This window comes from Alligator mississippiensis, chromosome 1 (genome assembly GCF_030867095.1).
Source record: "Alligator mississippiensis isolate rAllMis1 chromosome 1, rAllMis1, whole genome shotgun sequence".
NCBI classification, from domain to species: Eukaryota; Metazoa; Chordata; order Crocodylia; family Alligatoridae; genus Alligator; species Alligator mississippiensis.
Genome location: NC_081824.1, coordinates 71,172,517 through 71,194,147, shown reverse-complemented (window position 1 = coordinate 71,194,147; position 21,631 = coordinate 71,172,517). Strand labels below are relative to the sequence as shown.

Sequence of the window (21,631 nt, the reverse complement as noted above, 5' to 3'; positions counted from 1 at the left end):
CAAGGAGATTTGCCAGAAGGGCGGGGGACCTTCTGGCATTCTTTTTCTTGGTTGACTAAAACACGCAGTATACCTTACACCATTCTTATTTTTTTGCCAAAAGAAACCTCCGCTTTCACAGTGTTGGGATTGAAGCTTAGATTAAGTCCTTTGAAGGTGGTAGAGGAGAAATAAAGTTCACATATGGATCATTTTGAAAGTATACGTCTCAAAAGAAACTAAATATGGTTTTAACTTTATTGGTGTTTCTTTATTTTTGGTTCAAGTAGTTAGAGCAGTGTTTTTCAACCTTTTTAGATTCAAGGTAACCCTTGGAAAATGCCAGCTCTTAGTTTTCCCTTTTTGCTATGGAACATAGTAGAGCAATTCTTCTGTTGCAGAGATCTCAGAAAGACCACAACAGGCAGAACTGTTTTTAACCCTGTGAATTCCTATTTGAAATCATTGGGCGCGTCCACACATGCAAGCATGTGCACTTGCAGCAGCTCAAATAAAAGCGATGCAAATTTAAGCCGGGGCTTTTTGCCTCAGCGCACATGCTCAGCCACGCACTTCATTGTGGAGCAAATTGTGCCACTTGGGGCAAAATAACCCTGCCTGACTCCTCCTGGATCTGCAGCCAGGGGGAGCTAGAGCCCAGGGCCAGCACTTGTGCTGTCCCCAGCATTATAAAAAGCTGCCCTGTCCTGGCCCCAGCAGTATAAAAACCTGCCCTGGTCAGCAGCTCAGGGTTACTTGCCCCCAGGAGCTTCTGGGGCCCAGCTAGTTGGTATCTGGGGCACTAGCCCCTTGTGTCAGCTAGACAGCTGGAGCAGCATCCCAAATTCACTTTTTAAAATACCCCAAAATCCACATTCTTACACAGAACAAAAGAGAGAGAGAAAGGGGTATTGATCAGATGGGCAATGTTTTATTGCTATGTTTACAATGTTAAAGAAATTGGGAACCTACCAGTGTCTTTAGCATCATAATAAAATAAATCCTAAATATCTGTATGTTTTTAATGTTTGCTTTTGGTTTCCTTATCACATGGTGGGTGTGTGATGGGGAGATGTGGGGTTTGCATGAGGGGGTAGGAAGGAGGGTGGGGGGATGTGGGTGTTGGGGGATGAGTCACTGTGTGGGTAGGTGTAGGGGGACTGTGGATATGGGGGCTGTTTAGGAGGGGTGGGTCCCCTGCGTGAACGCTGCGTGCCCCCGACAGCTGGCAGGGCATGGAGGCGCTGGGAGCATGGCGGCAGTAGTAAGCGAAGAGCTCCTGTAGACGCCACTGGCACTGTTGGCAGCAGGGAGAGGGAAGGCAAGTGCTGACTGGGGGTTGGCGACCACCCCCATTCACTGCCGGCAGTGACAGCAGTGGCCAGCAGTGATCGCTGACTGCCCGCAGATGCTGGTGGTAGCAGGGTGGGAGGTATTGACAAGCAGTGACTGGCCACAGGCACTGCCGATAGCGTCAGCGACACCTTTTCTGAGGGGGTGCACCACTACACAGTGGGTTCATGTGCACCTGCATCCATCCCCCCTACATGTCGCCAGTGGTCCCCTGCCCCCCACAGGGCAGACCCCCCTCCCCCAGCACGTGGACTACCCTGCCTGCAGGGTCCCAGGCCCCCCACAGGGGCTACAGCTCCCTTCCTGGCCGCCCCGCTGATCTCCAGCCCCTGCTCATTCCTCTGCTCTTCTTCAGCCTTTGGAGGAGGCTCATTCCCCCCACCCCGTTGGTTCCCCCAGCTCTCCGCTTGCTCTCCCAGCCTCCCTATGCTCACCGGCAGTAGTAAAGAACAAGCAGCAGGCTAGAGATAGCAGGGGAAGTCTCCAGCTTATCTCCAGGGGCTTGTCTCCAGCCTCCTGCTGTCTCCAGCCCCCTGTCTTCAGCCTCTGGCTTGTTCTCTGCTACTGCTGGAGAGGGGGCTGGGAGAGTCAGCGGGGAGCTAGGGGAACAAAGGGAGGATGGGGAGAACTAACGGGGGTAGGGGGAATGAAATGGCAGTAAGGAGAACGAATGGGGGTGGGGAGAGTGAGCAGGGAGCTAGGGAAACAAATGGGGAGCAGGGAGAAAGAACGGGGAGTTGGGGAAGGTCCCCTCCCCTCTCCTCCAGCCCCCCAACCCCCTACTTACCTGGCAGAAGCTGGGTCCTGGACGGGCAGGCAGTGTGCTTCAGGACCCTGGAAAGAACCAACCACAGAGATGCTCTGGCAGGCTGCCAGAGCATCTCTTTGGAGGACTGAGCCTCCAGTTGCCTCAGGGCATGGTCTGGGACTTTGCTATGACCCGGTTTTTTCCTCCCCAGGGTATTATTTAACCCCTGGATATCCAGGGGTCTAATTTTGCTCCCCTGCTGCAAATTTGCAGTGTGGGGAAGGTTTTTTTTTTTGGTTCCCACACACGCCTCTTGCAGCGTCTCAAAAGGGTTTGGGACGCTGCAAGAGGCACGTGAGGGCTCATCTGGACGTGCCCATTGGGTTTATCTTGTGAATCGCATTGGCACATCTAGCAGCGCTAACATTGTGTTGGTACTCTTGAAAGAATTTCAAGGCACCCTGGGTTGCCCTTGTTGAGAAGCACTGAGCTAAAGTGCTTCTGGAATGAAGGTTTAAACACTTTACATACAACTGTATTACATTATTTTGCTGCCCATACACACACTTGACAATAAATATTTACAATATAGTAAGTGCTCAGTTTGTCAAATGCCGTCTATGACCCATCAAAAAAAAAAGCTCTTTTATAAAATAATTTAATCCTCGTTTGTCCGTAGCTACAAAAAGTTTCCTCCACGGAAAATAAAATGCAGTGTTTTTAATTGGACCAGACTGTTTTTACAATTAGTGTTATAAATTTGATGGAAGTAAAAGTGAATTAAAAAAATAATTTTAAATGTCGAACACAACATATGATTCTCCATGGCAGGAAAGATATTTAAGCCTTCATTTTATGTTGGATATATACTTAACTTGTTTATAATTTAAATAGTTGTCTGTATTTTGTTGTATGCCATGTTGCAACTGGATAAAACTGACAGAATGGCTTCCTTGGAGATAGGCTGCGTAATTCCCTAGTCTTAGATGAGGTTGCTAAAACATGTCACCTAGTAACAGATGTCTTCCTCTTCTCCCCTCTGCCTCCCTCAACAGAAGAAAAAACAAAAACACCTTGCTATTAGAGGATGGCCAATGTTTGGTTCAGTCATAACTCTCTTAAGCTGGAACTGCAGTGTAGTTCCCATATTGTTTTTCTTTCCTTTTCAGTACTTGCACCAAGCATAGGAAACCATGTATACCAGAGGATCTGGCCTAGTATCCTGAACTGCTGGGTATAGCATTTGGGTGCTCGTGGTATGACCAAAAGAGCATCCTGAAGTAAATCTGACTTTGACTGTGATTCTCAGATAAATACTGCTTCATCTATTTGATGTATTATTAAAGTCTTCAGTTTCTAGTGGCTGATTATAAAGTATCTATACATAGAATCATGGGGCTGGAACGGACCCCGAAGGATCATCGGGTCCAGCCCCCTGCATGAGCAGGAAAGACATCTGGGGTCACGTGACCCCAGCCAGGTGACTGTCCAGTCTTCTCTTGAAGACCTCTAGGGTAGATGATTGCACCACCTCTGTGGGGAGTTCGTTCCATAGTCTGGACACCCTAGTTGTGAAGAAGTTTTTCCTTATGATCAGCCTGAAACTATCTTCCAGGAGTATGTGACCATTGTTTCTAGTTTTCCACCAGGGCACCCTGGTGAACAGTTGTTCACTGAGCCCTTGATGTACCTCTGCTATAACAGTAAGTTGCAATCAGGTCCTCTCTCAGCCTTCTTTTCTTTAGGCTGAAGAGGCTGAGATCCCTCAGCCTCTCCTCATCTGGCTTGCCATGCAAGTCCCTGATCATGCGGGTGGCCCTTCTCTCGACCCTCTCGAGCTTTAGCACGTCCTTGTTGAAATGCAGCACCCAGAACTGGATGCAATACTCCAGCTGCGGCCACACCAATGTTGAGTAAAATGGGAGAATCACCTCTTTGGATTTACTGGAGATGCATCGATTGATGCATGCCAGAGTTTTATTGGCCCTAGTGGCTACTGCGTCAGATTGCTGGCTCATATTCATGCTGGGATCTATTGTTACCCCCAGATCCCTTTCATTTGTAGCGCTGGTCAGGTTAGCGATGCCCAGCCTGTAGATGTGCTGGGGGTTCTTCCTTCCCCGATATAGCACTTTGCATTTCTCTGTGGTGAACCTCATCTGATCCCATTCAGCCCAACATGCCAGCCTGTTTAGGTCTGCTTGTATCTGCAGCCTATCTCTGGGTGTGTCCTCACAACTCCATATCTTGGTGTCGTCCGCGAACTTGGCCACTGGGCTTCTCACGCCCTCATCCAGGTCATTGATGAAGATATTGAACAGCACTGGGCCAACCCCTGGGGTATGCCACTGCCCACATCTTGCCAGGATGACACCGATCCTTTCATTTGGACTCTGTGTCCTACCCCACAGCCAGTTTTCCACCCACTTGACGGTCCTGCAGTTGAGACTGATATCTTTCAGTTTTCTGATCAGTACCTCATGAGATACCAGGTCAAAAGCTTTCTGGAAGTCAAGGTATATGATGTCAACCACTTTTCTCTCATCCAGATGACGAGTTACCTGATCATAGAAAGAAATAATAGAATCATAGAATATGATTCTTTATCATATACAATACTTGCTATTTGTATAAGTTTTATTATTTCAGTCATGAGAGATTTCCAGTTCACTTATCACTTAGGTTTTTTGTGATAATTTCTTAAATACATACTACTAACTTTAGAAATTCTTGCCTTCTTAACACACATTTAATTTTCACTATTTTAAGTCCATCCCACTGATATGAAGGAAACTATTGTTGGTATATTTAAGTATGTTCATTAGAGTCCTTTTTAAGTGCCAATAAAAGTGTTCAGTAAAATCATGGCAACTTTCCCTTTTCTTGTATAAATAAAATAGCTTTTGCCTAAAATAAGTCATTCTCCCATTCTCCAGTTTAGGTGAGGCCTATTGAGGTAGGAATTAATTTTCCTTGCCTATTACTTTTGCATACGAAGAATAAGAAATGCAATACTGGGTCAGAGCGATGGTCCATCTAGCCCAGTATCCTGTCTCCAACAATGGTGGAAGAATCATAGAGAAGTAGGGCTTGAAGGGGACCTCCAGAGGCCATCTAGTCCAGCCCCCTGCCTCTGAGGCAGGATCTTCCCTATCCATACCATTTTATACAAAACATAATCTAAACTCTACATAACACTACCACTCTATATAACATAACTATGCAGGGAGAGCACTAAACTGGTTAAGTCTAGAGTGATCTTTCTCCTATTCAGTGTCCTCCCCAATATACGCCATTTATTGGCATGGAGATGCCAAAGGAAAGATCTCCATACATTCTGGTAAATAGTCATTAATAGATCTATCATCCATTAATTTATCCAGTCTCTTTCTGAACCTGGGTCTTTCTGCCCCCATCACCTCCTGTGGCAATTAATTCCATAAGTTAACTGTGTTATAAAGAAATACTTTCTCTTGTTAGTTTGAAACTTGTCATCTACTAATTTCAGTCGGTGCCCGTTAGTTCTAGTATTCTGTGACTTGGTGAACAGCAGTTTAACAAGTGCAGTTTGGAAAGGAAAAGGCTGAAGGGGCCTATGATAGAGGTTTGTACAATCATGAAGGTTGTGGACCACATGAAGAGTCCCAACTCTTTTTTAGTTTCTCTTGATTTGGCAACTGTTCCCTGCCCCTGATTATTTGGTTGTCCTTCTCTGTACCTCTTGTACTATGTTTGCTTTATTACCTGTATAATAAAAAAGATGTAGTAGAACTATTATCTTGTATAGCTAAATATAAATATCCTATATTATCTGTTTGTTTCTCAACAAAATATTTATTTTAGGGCAAATACTTAATTCAGTATGCAGTACAGGAAAGACATTGCTGAAACTTAAAAACTAAACTTGACCTGCATTTGATTTTGAACATTTATAAAATGTAATTAAATACATCTTTTATGGGACTATTCTGTAGTCTACATACAGTTAACACTGCCAGGATTTATTGATCCTTGACATTTATAATCTTGGTGTTAATGACTATTAAGTAGTATGATAGCTTTACGGCATAATACATGTTTAGTATTTAATCCTAGGCTGCAGTGATTAAAAAGTACCTGAACACTGTATATACATTTAGTTCACTTATCATTACATGGCAAGGGGCCTGAGAAATATGATGTCCAAAAATAACATTTTCTAATTAAAAAAAAATTTTTTTGCATGTTGACATTTAGATCTGTGTCCATATTTGTGTTGCACAAATGCAGTCTTTGAAAATGTACATATAAATGTTGTATTTTTTAAAGGTCATCTTCATTACATTCGACTTTGCCAAAGTCATTCCGAGATCTTGTAATGGAAGAAGAGAAATCTGTCAGTGCAGGTCATTCTCCAGGCACTGGAGTTAAAGTTTGTTTTCAAGGAACTGAGGATCCACAAGCTCCAAAGCCCTTAAGGTAAGAAAATAATATACTTCTAATCTTCAATGTACAGCAGAGTACCATATTTCTTGTATTTCACAAGTCCCCAAATAAGATGCACACCTTGTTTTTGGACAGTAGAGTGGAGCAGAAAATATATTTGCAGAGTCATGATGGATTATGTGACTGAGTAAACCATGTGTCATGTTTTCTCCTGGAAACATGTCTCCCAGGATGCCGCAAGTCCTGGACAGTCTGGCTGAGGCAGAAAGAACTTTCTGTGTAGCAGGACAGCAACAAGGCTATAACCTAGACCTTTGCAAAGGCAGTAGCAAAACTGTTACAGAACTGCTTCCTTTGCAGTATGTAAGTTCCTGTAAACCAGTGGTCACCGAGATCCACTGGTAGACCTTTGAGCCTCTTGTGGTAGATCTTGGAGTTGATCCAAGGCTGGGGTGGGGGCTGAGTGCCCGTGTGCATGCATGCATGCATGCGCCCCAGCTCAACAGGACAGTACGTGGAGGAGGAAAGGGGCGGGGGCTAGATCGAGGCCCCCATGGTGAGGGACAGTGCTGCAGAGGCAGGAGCAGGGGTAAGTTGAATGGGGCCCCAGCCAGGTGGGACTTAGCTGCTGTGGAGGCACGATCCCAAATATTTTTCTCCCTTTGCCTTGATCTGCACCCCTCTCCCCTTCCCTCCCCACACACTTACTTGCTGGGTGGGGTGAGGGGGTGGGAGGTGGCAGCAGCGCATGGTAGATCTTGGGTTGTTTTTAAATGCCAAAGGTGACCTCCTACTTAAAGGTTGGAGACCACTGCTGTAAATAATAAAGTGTTTCCATACCACAAGCCTCATGCAGGTGCTACAGACCGCATGCAACAGCTCCCTTGCCTGCCAGCTCAGCTGCTGTTTCCGGCACAGCGAACTCAGTGCCCAGCCTTAGTAGCTGTGACAGGGTTAACACAGAACTCCACTCCTGTTTTGCTGGGGCCACAGAAGAGTAGCAGCTATCTTGGCAGCATTTTAGCAGAGTACTTGTTAAAATCCCTCTGTGCTTCAGTGTCCACAATGAAAGATCAGCTTCCCTGCTTAAGATGTATACCCTGATTTTGGAGGGCTGATTAGGAGGGAGGTGGGGGGAGAAGAAGGTGCAAGTTGTATGTGACTAAATACAGTATTTGTTTGTTTTGTTAGCTTACTACTTACCCTATAAAGATGTTAACACCGATTACTTTTAAAAATTGGTTAATTATACGTTGATTTAAAAAAAAAAATAAAGAGGGTGTTACATTTGTAGCTTTTTAACCATATTGGTAAACTTGGTTTTCAATTAATAATGAAATACATTAATAAGCACATGGTATTTGTGTGTAAAATATATGTAAGAGAAACTGGAGGGCTCCAGGTACTGAATACCCGATAACAAGCAGTCTATTAATACAACTCCTTGGATTCAAGCATCAAATGAATTGTATTATATATGGAAAACGTGGGAGTAGTATTAATTCTCATATCTAGAGCGGTAATTTATGCCCATTTTAAGACTGGTTTGTTGATTTCACTCATCTTTTGGGCCTAGTTTTTTGACCACTTGCTAGAAGTAGCATGGTAGTGGCTAGAGGATGATGTTTGCAACTAGAAAGAAAAACTTTTTTGTTACTTGCCTCTAAAGTACAGTATCTTTAGTTACTGGTTTAAATCACTACCATAAGCTTGTGAATGACACCTTTACCTTTAATGGAATACAGATTCTTTATTTTTCTGTGTTCAGTTTTCTTAGGGCATGAGTATTCTACAAAAATTAAATGACCCACTAAAGACAATGGCAAATCTCCTTCTGTCCTTACCAAGTTTTTATATGAAAAATACCTGTAAGTGACTTAAGGAAACTCAGTCTGAACAGAGAAATACTCATCATGAAGGTTAGCTGTTGCACTTTGGAAATACTACAAATGTAGGTATTTTCAGTAACTACATACCATTAAATATTGCAATCAGTGGTGAGAGTGAAAGTAGCTTGAGATGACTTTGTCTTTATTGGGCTGAGAGTCAATTTAATAATTCTGGAATTGTCTGTATTATGACAATGTAACCGTTTTGAAGCATTACATTGATAAGATGCAAAAGTCTTAGTATTTAATAATTTTTAATAAAAGCAGCTCACTTTTCAGTCAGGCATAAATTTATGCATCTAATTTACACTATGAAATGCTTGACTTGCTGTCATGGGGGATTTGTATTTGGTATATTTGCTGTATTATTATTCTTATGAGCTTAGTGACAAATCTTATAAGATCCCATTTTCAAAGCTACAAGATATACACACTACATGAGTTGCTATATGAGCACTCATAGTTGATTGGCTGCTTGCTTATTTAATAATGTCACTTTTTTATGCCTGTATGTATAGAAGTCTTGCAGAAAACTAATACTGTTTCATAGATGAAATAGATCACAGTATTGTACTACAATTTTGAGGTGCATTTTCTGAGGAGGGCTTCATTGGGGATGAGCAAACTGAGCAGACTTTATTTTATATATAAATGATTTAGATGTTTATAAGAGTGCATAACATTAAAATATGCTACCTGGATCTAAGGTTCTATAAAAAGTAACTGCATGTGATCCTATAATGTAAAGAGTGTTTTGTAAATGTACATCCATAAAAGGATAGAGTTGAGAGTATACGTGCAACTTCAACATTGGTATTTCCTGACTATAGTGTTCATTTTATGCATCTGAATTTTCCCTGAAAACTAAATTTAAACACTGTCTTTAACATTTTAAACTGACATAAAGGTTTAGCGTAAACACTGGTGCCTCACTTGATATTAGTTCAGATATGGAGAATTTTTTAGGCACAGTGACAAAGAATGCAACCAAAAATGCTTTTTCTTGGTAACATGCTCACCTTCCTCTCCTCTCTACATCTTCAACTGGATTAAACATTTCTAGTTTTTCATTTTGAATATTCTTTTAAAAAAACCCAACAAACCCCCCTTCCAAAGTAGAACTGCTAAAGCTAAAACCTGCCTGATGATGAAGACATTGGGGTGGATGGGGAAGGGGGCTTTTGTTTCAGTTCACCACCTTAGTCTGTTTAGTTTGCAAGCTCCTGGCAGGCATTCAATTAAAGCAGCAATATCTGATCCTGCAGGACAGGAGTCAGGATTGTACGATCAGAGATCAGATTCCAATCTCACCTTATTGCACAGACTCCCCCTGCAGCAAGTAGCAAGCTCAGTACCTAGTGCATCAAGCTTGGAGTGCCAGTCTGTTGATTAGCAGTCCCAGCCTCAGGAGTAGATCCGAGTCAAGGGCTGTGGTGCGCTTTTGAGACTGGGTACCCCAGTCAGTGTACTGCTACTCCTAGCCTTGTGAGCGCATTGGAGTGAAGTGCTCCAGTGCACATCTCAACCCCCTGCCTCAAGGTTACGTAGGTTGATTTTGAATATGCCCTCACAGTCCCAATTGCCTATGAGTTTCATAGTCTCATCCATTTACAGTGGGCAGGTAGTTGCAGCAGCAGAATCACAACTAACATCCATATAGATGTGTGCAACAGAAGGCTTTTGAGGCATGAGGGGAGTTTTATTTTGTTTGGGTAGAGGACATATTGAATGAACAGGGAGAGTAGCCAAGTTCTGCAATATCAGGAAGTCGTGCTGCTGCTATTTCTGCTGGATAAATTGAGCAACTATGTGGAACAAGGTTCAGCAAGCTACAGCCTTTGGGCTGGATCTGGTCTGCAGAGCCATTGAATCTGGAGTTTTGAAGCATTTGGCAGCAGAATTTTAGGGATGAACTGCAGTGGCAGCCAGCAGTGTCCTAGTGCCCATCCTCCCACCCAACTTTGACCTTGTGTGGATTGTTCTGGCCTAGAGCCTGAAAAGGTTGCTCGCCCCTGATGTGGAGAATGAAAAGCCAGCAGATTTTACAAACCTGTATTCAGAAAAGCATTACTTGAACATGGGGTTGGTCTGGGACTTAAGCAAATTGAAATTTCCTTAAAACCCTCTACTATTTTTCTCTTACCTTCATTATTTTGATACTTGTTGAGAAACAAATTTAACACACTGATCCATTAATCCATTATCTACACTTAAATTTTTAGACTTGATATTACGGTAACCTGGATCTAAAAAGCATAATACTTGAAATTTCTGAACTACCTATGATTTACATTTATGGGCCACAGAAGGAGTAGGATCAATCTCTTACAGTATTAATAATGAGCCCTGTATCATTATTCTCTGTTTTATGTTTTAATTGATCACTAGAGTGTGTTCTGCCTTTAGAACTGCTAGTTGTGGTAACATAGCCTTGCTCTAGAAATAACTTTTATCTAGACAGTCATAGTTTCATAGATTTCATAGACATTAGGGCTGGAAGGGACCTTGGAAGATCATCGAGTCCAGCCCCCTGCCCAAAGGGCAGGAAGTCAGCTGGGGTCATAGCATCCCAGCAAGATAAGCATCCAGTTTGCTCTTGAAGGTGTTCAATGTAGGCGCTTGAACCACCTCCGGTGGCAGGCTGTTCCAGACCTTGGGGGCTCGGACAGTAAAGAAATTCTTCCTTATGTCCAGCCTGAAACGGTCTTGTAGTAGTTTGTGACGGTTTGACCTAGTCGTCATCCCTTGGGGCGCTCTGGTGAACAAACGTTCCCCCAGATACTGGTGGTCACCCCTGATAAACTTATAGGTGACCATTAGATCACCCCTGACCCTGCACTCTTCCAGGCTAAAGAGCCTCATGGCTCTCAACTTGTTGTCATAAGGTCTGTTTTCCTGACGGCTCTTCTCTGGATTCTCTCAAGCTTCTCCACATCCTTTTTGAATTGTGGAGCACAATATTGGATGTAGTACTCCAGCTGCGGCCTCACCAAAGCTGAGTACAAGGGGAGAATGATGTCCCGGGATTTGCTTGAGAAGCATCTATGGATGCAAGCCAGCATTTTGGTCACTTTACTAGCCGCAGCATCGCATTGCAGGCTTATGTTCATCTTGTGGTCAATGATGACCCCCAAGTCTCTATCTTCTATAGTGCTAGCCAGCGTAGCACTGCCGAGCCTATAAGGATGCTTCGGGTTTTTCTTCCCAAGGTGGAGAACCTTGCATTTATCAGCGTTGAACACCATCAGATTCTCATCCGCCCACTTGCTGAGCCTGTCCAGGTCAGCCTGGATCATCTGCCTGTCTTCTGGTGTGGATGCTTTGCCCCAAAGTTTGGTGTCGTCGGCAAACTTGGCCAGTCCGCTTCTGACTCCAGTGTCCACATCATTAATGGAGATGTTGAACAATATGGGTCCAAGGACAGAGCCTTGGGGGACCCCACTGGTCACAGGACACCATGATGAGTGACTTCCATCAATTACTACCCTCTGGGTCCGACCACAGAGCCAATTTTCCAGCCAGTGGATCATGGTGGACCCAAGGTGACAATTGGCCAGTTTCAACAAGAGGTGATCATGGGATACCAGAATGAAGGCTTTTTTGAAGTCAAGATATATGACATCAATCTCTTCTCCCTTGTCCAGGTGATAGGTTACCTGGTCGTAGAAGGAAGCGAGATTGGTCAAGCACGACCTACCTGCAACAAATCCGTGCTGGCCATCCCTTAAGATGTTGGCATCAGCCAGTCCATTAAGGATGGCCTCTTTAATAAACTTTTCTAAGATCTTCCCCGGGATAGAAGTCAGGCTGACGGGCCTATAGTTAGCTGGATCCACTTTCCTCCCTTTCTTGAAGATAGGCACCACATTGGCCTTCTTCCAGTCTTCGGGCACTACACCAGAGCACCAAGAGTTTTCAAAGATCTGTGCTAGAGGCTGGGCTATGATGCTCGCCAGCTCCTTGAGTACCCTGGGGTGTAGATTGTCAGGGCCGGCTGACTTGAAGGTATGCAGCTTCTCAAGATGTTCCTTCACAAAGTCAGCGTTAATGGAGGGCAGGGGATCACCCTCACCCGGACTTCCCTGTCCCGTAGCGGGCATGGGCGTCCCATGGGACTGATGAAAGACCGACGCAAAGTACCCATTTAATAGGTTGGCTTTTTCCTGGGCGTCAGTTGTCAGTTGCCCCATCTGGTTCAGCAGGGGTCCAATGTTGCCTCTGCTTTTCCTCTGGCTCCCCACATATCTGAAAAAGAACTTTTTATTGTCCTTGATGCTCGAAGCTAGTTGGAGTTCAGTTGCAGCCTTGGCTTTCCTGGTATGCTCCCTACAGGACCGGACCAGTGCAGAATAATCCTCCTTGGAGGTGACTCCCATCCTCCATCCTTTGTAGGCCTTTCTTTTTAGCCTCAGGAGGTCTGCTAGGTCCCTGGAGAGCCAGGGGGGCTGCTGTGCCCTCTTGCTGCCTTTCCTCCGAGATGGAGTAGACTTAGCTTGTGCATTGAGGATCGCTCCCTTGAGGAGCAACCACTCTTCTTGAACTCCCCTCTCCCTGGGGTCATGGTCCCTTAGGGCCTCACTGACAAGCCTCCTGAGCTTGTCAAAGTCGGCTTTCCTGAAGTCAAGGACTTCCATGTTGCTGACTGACTTGCCAGTTTTTCAGCAGATGGTGAAGGTGATCAGCTCATGGTCTCTGTCACCCAGCTTCCCATCGGGTGACAGAGACCATGTCAGGGGCTACAGGGGATGACCTACAAGGGATGACCTAGTATCGCTGACTAGGTCATCCCCTGTAGCCAGTACTAGGTCGAGCAGTGCTTTGCCTCTCGTTGGCCCATAGACTTCTTGAGTCACGTAGAGGTCATCCACGCACGAGAGGAAGCTTTGCAACCGCTCGGATTTTGCTGAGCGATCCTCCCACGAGATGTCTGGGTAATTGAAGTCACCCATGACAACCATGGTCCTGGAGCATGCAGCCTCAGCCAGTTCCCAGGCAAACTCCTGGTCAAGCTCAGGACTTTGGGTGGGAGGTCTGTAGTAGACTCCCACCATTGTGTCCCCTGTGCCGTGTTCCCCACGGATTTTAACCCAGAGGGTCTCCAGTCATCCACCCTGGTCGCCAATATCGGCTTGCAGGGACGTGTAGCTTTCCTTAACATAGAGAGCTACACCCCCGCCCCTTTTATCTACATGATCCCTCCTGTACAGAGTATAGCCATCTATACCCATGGTCCAGTCATGGGTGGAGTCCCACCAGGTCTCCGTTATCCCTATGACATCATAATTATTTGCATTGAGCAGGAGGATGAGCTCCTCCTGCTTATTCCCCAAGCTCCTGGTATTTGTGTACAGGCAGGCAAGTGTCCCCTGGGGGGCTCCTTCCTTGCCCACAGATTTTACCAGGGCTGGGGCAGGGGTGGGCTCCCTTAAGTGCCTTGACCCGCTGGCTTTGCAAGGATTGCTCAGCGGGCCATCAGTGGTGGTAGTCCCCCTGTCCCCCAGCGGGCTTTGTTTAAAGCCCGGTGGAACAGGTCAGCCAGTCTGGCTGAGAAGAGTCTCCTCCCTAGGGGAGAGAGGTGGAGGCCATCTCTTCCCAGCAGCTCGCTGCCTCTCTCGCTAAAGAGCGGGCTGTGGTCATGGAAGCCAAAGCCTTCCCGATGACACTAGTGCTGTAGTCTTTGGTTGACTACGTAGATTCTCCTCTCCCTCCTCAGCCCATAGCCTTAGACTGGGAGGATCGACGAGAACACCGCCTGTGCCCCCAGACCCTTTAGCCCCACTCCCAAATCCCTGTAGTTGCTAAGTCTAAAATAATTTTGTTCATGTTCACAGTAATGTTCTGAGTTTTTTGAGCAGGAGGTTGGTGCAAGAATGCTGTCATCAAGGAGGCTTGAGGTTTTCTGGTTTTATATGGCCAAACATGCACACAAGTGAACATCTTTAAAGCAAATGGACATGGAAAAATTACAGAATTCAAGCACGAATAAGTATTGATAGTATATATTTTGAAAACTGGTCTAATAAATGCCAGCAGGGACTGGAAAATAGTTTTGTTTCCAAATGAAGGAAAATACTTTAACAGCTTCAGAGTCCAGGTTTTCTAAGTATGCGTTACTGCTTTAGTCATTCATCTACATATGTATGGCTGCTTCCACATGTAACCCCCCATCCTAAAACCCCACAAAAAAAAAGCGCTTTACTTTAAAGTCTGTGCGCCTCTGCACCAAGCCCAGCGTGTGCCCAGAAGAGGCATTGCATTAGTTGGACCTGGCTCTCCCAATGTCTATATAGATCAGGTGCTTTAGCGGGGCTTTTTTACGCTTTATCTAATAGCTGATTCAAACCCTGATGATGCGCCAGATTTATACAGATACTGCGGAGCCGGGTCTAAGTAATGTATTGCTTCTTCTGATATAGCATAATTTTTTGTTGTGTTTTTTTTTTTCTCCATATCTGTCATCAGCTCATGCTGCAGTGCAAGTTCACCTAGCTTTACAACCTTTTCAGATGCACCTTCCTGTTTTTATTGCACTTCCCTTTTTTTAAATGAGACCTGAATTCCGCCTTCAGAATCTCTGCTCTGTTTTTCTTCCTAGTTTTTCCTTGAAATCAGGCCATTTTCTTTCACTTAAGTAGGTGCATACAATAGTAACCATAAAAAACTGTCTCACTTAGACTTCATCTAAAAAGTAATCCTCTACTGTATTTTGTTATAAGTTTTTGTTTTTTGGAGTGGTAGGTTTTGAATTACCTAGCTACATAGGGATAACTTAAAAATTGAATCTCAGAATTGAGACGGTGTGGTAGAGCTCTTTGGCCGGTCAAAATAAAGTTAAAAACAAAGACCAGTGTGTACATTGTCAACCAGAAATGTTCTTGCAAAATATTGTCCCCTTGTGTGTTTCTCAAACAGCTGAAGATTTTAATCCCAGAGTTCCACAATCGGAGGCAACATATGCGAAGATTGCATTGAATTTGCTTCATATTTCCTTCATATTAATAAAGGAATGAAAGAGACTATCTACATTTATACAGCCTCGTCCACTGCTATCTTGGTCAACTATCTCATATGCTTTCTTTCATAATGTGGTCAAGCTTTGTGTTGAAACTTGCTTATTTTTCTGTCCTGCTATTCTGTTTGAAAGGCTGCTCCATAACCTCACTTCATTAATGGTAGGAAACCTGCTAATTTCTAGTCTAAATTTCTTTATGGCCATTTTATACACATTTATCCTTATGTCAGCATTGTCTGTTAGCTTATTATAAATTGTTTCTCTCTGTATTCTGGATGCCATCTCTTCTTGCATAATGGCATTATGATGTCCTACCTCCACTGGAAATACCTACTAGTATACCAGTGGTATAATTTAGGATTGCATTTGCCTTTTTCCTGGCTGCATTACATTGGTGGTCCATAATTATCCTGTGATGGACGAGGAAGATGTGGGTACAAGAGTCAGTTGAGATCTCAGGAAGAGTGAATTTTGACACTTATGCTTTTTTGGGTTTACTAGGCAATTTGTTTATTTTGCATATGTTTCTGTTCCTTTGGAGTATTTGTCAAACTAGGAACTCCCAAGTTCTGTTTTTATAGCAAACATAAAGCATTGTTCTCTTGGAAGTATGTTTTGATGGATTCCTCCTTAGTCATACTTGAAACTTTCTGTTCCCTGTTCAACAGTGAGTTAGTTCTTCTTGTCCTTGAAATATTTGTCCTAGGGAGGAATCCTGAAGAATGTGGTGTGAGGGAAACAGATGCATGCAGCCACTGTGTGGGATGTAATATGGCTTCTCGCAGAGTCTATCCATCATTTATTACAGTCCCCCTTGTACAGCGTGTTTAGGTATGGTAGGAGGCCAGGACTCTGTGATCACTCCACACACAATTCAGCGGTCAATGGATCTTGTTTGGGTACTTTTTCCTAGGATTCACTCTCATATAGTTTGTGGTTATTTAATTGCAGAATATATTCTAGAAGTTTGGTAAAATACAGTGTCTTTCTATCACAGAATGATATATGATTGACATACAATACTCTATGGTTATCTTGCAAACACTTTGATAAGTTGGTATTTCACTACAGTAAAAGCTTGCTGAGCCCCCATGGTCTGGGGCATAACAGCCTGCGTGGGGGCCCTCTCCCTGTCCCCCGTCACACTGATGCAGCGGGAGGGACGGCAGCATACTGGGCACAACGGGAGAGGGGCCGGCCTGAACAGGCAAAGACACCTGTTCGGGCCTCTCAGGTAAACAGTGTATTTGGTTATCCAGCACCCCCCATTCCCATGGGTGCTGGATAAAAAAGCTTTTGCTGTATTTATTTGTATACATCTCAGTACTGCAAATTGCCAGATGTATATCTAATGTAGAGGGAGATTATATTATCTAGGATAGATATCTTCCATCTTCCCATTAGAATTGTTTTGGTAGTTTTAGAGCTATGATTTCAAACATGGAATTCGACCAATGTGCAGGCAGACCTTTTGGTTCATTGTGTGCGCTACTGGTGGGCCAGGGAATTTGGGAGCATGATTATCAGTGGGCATAACCTGCTGCAGAATCTGTTGCCCTGGTGTTCAAGGTTCATCAGTGGCAAGGGCTATGCCAACACCACCCTCACTCAGTCTGAGGCTGTTTGGCTTGCTGCAGCTTGCACTACCTCCACCAAAGCAAGCAGCTGCCTGCTGCACTGATGCCACCCCAGGCCGGATCTCACAAAGTGAGTTTGATACCCCTTACTTAAAGTATTTGTGCAATCTAGATTTACATACACAAAATGGTGGCTTCTTTTGACATCAGTTAAGAGTCAGTCTTAAAAAGGGCATATTTTAGTAATAAAATTCTAGATAACAGAATCAGTACTTCCCCTATCCTTTCTCCACATGTATTGTAAATTCACCTATAGCTTGAATCCAAGAAGTTGTATTAACCTCCTCTTAACATGTTTACTGAATACTGAATGTTTTCTGATAGCCAGAAGGATTTTTTTTTTGCCTTGCTTCTGTTCTTTTAATTCTCATTTTCTGCCTTTCACATATAATTTAGCAGAATCCAGATCACTTATGCAGGGGAAGTTTTTTTTTTTTTTTAATATATCTGTTTATTGAAAGTTCACTGTTCTTGGCCTATAAGGACCCTGCCACTTGTTTACGATGTGATGGAAACCAGCCACAAAGTTTTTACATACTTTGTGTAATCATTTTGTGACTGGTTTTGCATTTTGTGATGTCATTACTTACTTGAACATGTGACTGGGTCACTTTTTAAGATGCGATTAGCAGGTTAATTGTGTCTTAAGTGTAAGGTCTGACAGGGGCTTAATAATTCACACGTGCTTAGAAAAATAATATCCTATTACTGTGCAGTTCATTTAATGCTGCGGTTATTATTTATGTGGATGTTTAATAAGAACACAAGACAGTTTTCAGCCTGGAGGCCACATCCTCACGTTTTCTATGAGCATACTTAAAGCCTATATTCACACTGAGCAGCACAGCTGGAAATCTTTTAATGTTAACAAGACAACATTGAGATTTGTTTGCCCAACCAAGAACTTAGAAGTTAGGAAATGCCAATTTTTATTACCCATGTTATAACTTGATTGCAATTGTAGTGATCAAGCATTCCCTTTTCTGACAATATATTGCACTTAAATATAACCTGACCTGAGATTCCCCCTTCAGCCTATTTCATTCCTACTTCTGTTATAATATATTCAATAGAGTAAGTCTGAGGATTTCTAACAGCATTATTGTGTACCAGAGGAATGTTTTTGTGAGTAAATTTAATTCCCTTCTCTCTGCTCCCACTCTTTACCAGGTGCACAACCAAGACCAGAACGTGTGCAGAAGAAGACAGTATTTCTGATTCTCCTCACCTGGAAAGTCAAAAGTAAGTTTGATCTCTCGCACTAGTTAAAATAGCACAAAATATGCCCTATAATGTTGTTTCAAAATGTTGATAATTATACCTTAAAGCGTAATTTATTATCTTTGCAGTCCTTGGTTAGCAGCATCCTTGAATAACTCTACTGCAATGGCACCTATCACTTTTGCATCAATTGTAGAGGAGGAGCTTCAGCAAGAGGCTGCACTTACCAGAAGCAGAGAAAAACCTTTGGCTTTGATTCAGGTAGAAGCTGTGTTGGGAGTTAACGTAACACAAAGGTTTTCCATCAGAGGCATATCAGCTAGGGGTGTGTGATACGGGCCTTATTCGATTTGGATTCAGATTTGTCAGATTCAGGGGACAGTGATACAGTGATTCGATTAATTGATTTAGATCACTGTCCTGATTCAATTTGGCCAAATCTGAATTTGAAGATTTGATGCTGATTTAGAGAATCAGTGATTCAGTCATAGACACAGCTTTAAATGTTTTTTATGCATACCTCAAGGTACCGGGTATGGCCCGTGAATGCTGAGATGGTGGGGCAGATGTAGCGTCCCACAGGAGTGCGGTGGGACCCCCTGTATGCTCAGTGGTGGACCTGAAAGTGGACTGGAATCATTTCTGGTCCACTTCCGGGTCTGCTGCCAAGCATGCGGGGGACTCCCCCCTGCTCAGCGATTAGCTGCAGGGGGACCCTGGGTGCCCTCCCTGACCCAGGAGGCACCAGTTGCTGAGCAGGGGGATAGAGGGGAGTGGGGTCCCTGCATGCTCTGTGGCAGACCCAGAAGTGCTTCTGGTTCACTTCCGGGTCTGCCATTGAGCATGCTGGGACCCCCCCCCCCCCCCCCCCCACCCGGCACTCCCATGGGATGCTCCATCTGCCCTAGCATTGCAGCATTCACAAGCTACCAGGTACCTTGAGGTATGTAGAAAAAACATAAAGTTGTGTCTATGTCCGAATCTCTCCAAATCAATTCTGAGGGTTCTGATTCGATTTGGAGAAATTAAAGGGTCTCCTGATTCAATTTGTATTTGGAGATTTGCCAAATTGGGCCAAATCTCCACCAAATTGAATCAGCGACCGAAACTTTGCACAGCCCTAATATCAGCCAGTTCTGTGCCTTGGGATGCTGCTGTTTTTGTCCCCTCTAAATGGTGTCTGGGGCTGGTGCTTTGGTTTTCCACCTGTAATTATATTATTACTTTTCACCAGCTTTTCCACAAATTGCTTTTTAAGAATCAACTTTTCAGATGCCGTGCTTATCAGCTGTTAAAGCATCATTTTGCTGTGCATTTTCATAGTGTAGGACTGGCCTCCATGACATTAGCCATTCTTAGCTTCAGGGGTCGCATTCCATGTCAGTCCTTTTTTGCATCCCATCATGGTTCTAGAGTGTTTTGCCCTCTTCTACAGTCTGCTGGAGAAGGGCATCTAGTCATCCAGGAGTTATAACATCTCTTAGGACCATACAAATCCCATAACTGCCTTCCAAAGCAGGGAGACCTTAAAACATTTTTGTCTGGTAGGCTGTTTTAAAAATGCACCTGTATTTTAATAAAGCTGAGAATTTTCATATAGTTTATGCATGACAGTAGTTAATTTGAGAGTGTTAAACCTTATTGGTAACTAATTTAATTTTGAGAATGCACTACTATTTTGTAGACCTGATTACAAAATTCATGGTTTCTCCTTTTTATTTTTCAGATTGAGGAATGTGCTATTCAGGATTTGTTAATCCACTACGAAGCTTTTGACAACCCTGATGAATATGTTGTTGTTGAAAGGGCTTCCCAGGGACCTATTGCAACACCTAGATGGAACAAACATTGATTCTAGTTCTTCACAATCTGCGTGAAGACATGTATTTTGGAGGTTTTAACTTCAGAAAGAACTGGATTGAGGGAATAGTCCTGTAAATTTTGCATCTATGTTTAAACAGTGAACATAATCTACATCTTGTGAATGGATCTTAGTCACGAAAGGGTATGCAGACTAAATAATTTGTCCTTTAAAGTTTCCATTTATTCACCACATATTGATGTGTAAGTTTTGAGGTTTTTCTTTGCTAATAAGCCCTGTATTAGTGACATTATATAGAAAATGATAGATTGAAATTGCATTAATTAGCTTATATTGTTTTACATGGGACAGTAAGGCTATTTGTTACATTCACAGGTGGTTAAAAAGCAACATGCTTATTTTCTGATTTATGTAGAATGAACCTGCAGAATTATGCATAGTTTTAATTTTGAGTTTCATCAGGATTGAATGACAAATTTAAAACATCCCAAATATTTCTCTGCTTAAAATTTGTGTAATAATACCTTTTGGTAATGAAGTTTCTCCCTAATCTCCAGTATATATGTATGAGTACTAATTCTGTTGGCTATTGTGGCTAGTATTCTTGACTGTCACTCTTCGGGATGAGTCTCTGTGCAGGACCTAAATGCCCTGTCACTATCTGGTTTTAATTCCATTGTGCATGCTTTTTCACTGTTGTGAAATTGGCTTATTGAGTAGTCTTAGTTCTGTTGGATAAGTTATGGTGGTGCTGTTTGGCTCATCTGTAGTCTTATTCTAGTACACTTATATAACCAGTGGTTTAAGGTACATTTTTTGACGTATTGAGGAAATATGAAACCTGTATGTTACATGTTAAAGCTACAAGGTTGAATGCATAACTGGACTTTGAGAATAACTAACCTGAAAGATTGTTGGTTGTTTTCAGTATTGTGTGTTCAAAAAGAACTCTGTGCCTGGTCTCTCTAAACAGATTTCTGAAAATTAATCGCCTTATGTACAATATCCTTTCTAGCTGGTCAGTTTGGATAGTTAACTTTGGATTTGCCTGTTTCAGTAATCTCCACAATTAAATTTGGGATAAACTGGAGAAGATAAAGCTACAGAAGATTTACCCAGATGAATGTACAAAGTTATCCCTGTGCAATGATTTAGTCTTGAAAAACAATGTAGCTTAATCTAGTGGTTTCAGGTTGAGCTACACCAAACAAAACAAAACCCCCAAACATGTAAACGAATGCAATAAACAGTAAAAATTTGATTGATTAATTTGTGTAGTTAATTTGTGTGCATAAAATTGACATTTTAAAATTGTAGTTATGGTATATGTAGAAGTATTTACTGTTTCATTTGAAGCCTGAAAGGGTATGCTTACTTGAAAATGAGGGGGTATTGTATGGGCAGACCTTAATGTTTTGAATTTTAATGCTGATTTGTAAGTCAGTACATTCAATGTGAACCAAGGTTTTGCTGTACCTGGATGCTTCACTTTGGTCTTGCTTTTCAAGATTTTGTGAAGCATTTCTATTCTCCCCTCCCCCTATC

The 21,631-nt window shown here is 43.1% G+C and overlaps 1 protein-coding gene across 3 annotated transcripts in view; it reads left to right on the top strand.

Annotated features, from left to right (window-relative positions):
• IBTK (inhibitor of Bruton tyrosine kinase) overlaps positions 1 to 21,351 on the top strand; it is a 104,473-nt gene extending 83,122 nt beyond the window's left edge. The window contains exons 26-29 of one of the 3 annotated variants that reach the window (XR_009463610.1): positions 6,389 to 6,538; positions 8,274 to 8,456; positions 15,307 to 15,566; positions 18,214 to 18,285. Coding sequence is in view for 2 of the 3 variants with exons in the window: in XM_006275612.4 (XP_006275674.1) it covers positions 6,389 to 6,538; positions 18,214 to 18,285; positions 18,393 to 18,525; positions 19,991 to 20,116 (481 nt within the window). In the remaining variant the exon portion in view is untranslated. Of the gene's footprint in view, positions 1 to 6,388; positions 6,539 to 8,273; positions 8,457 to 15,306; positions 15,567 to 18,213; positions 18,286 to 18,392; positions 18,526 to 19,990 lie in introns of those variants that run through there. The other 2 variants (XM_006275612.4, XM_014596681.3) reach the window with 2 other exon arrangements.
• Positions 21,352 to 21,631: the final 280 nt, after the last annotated feature.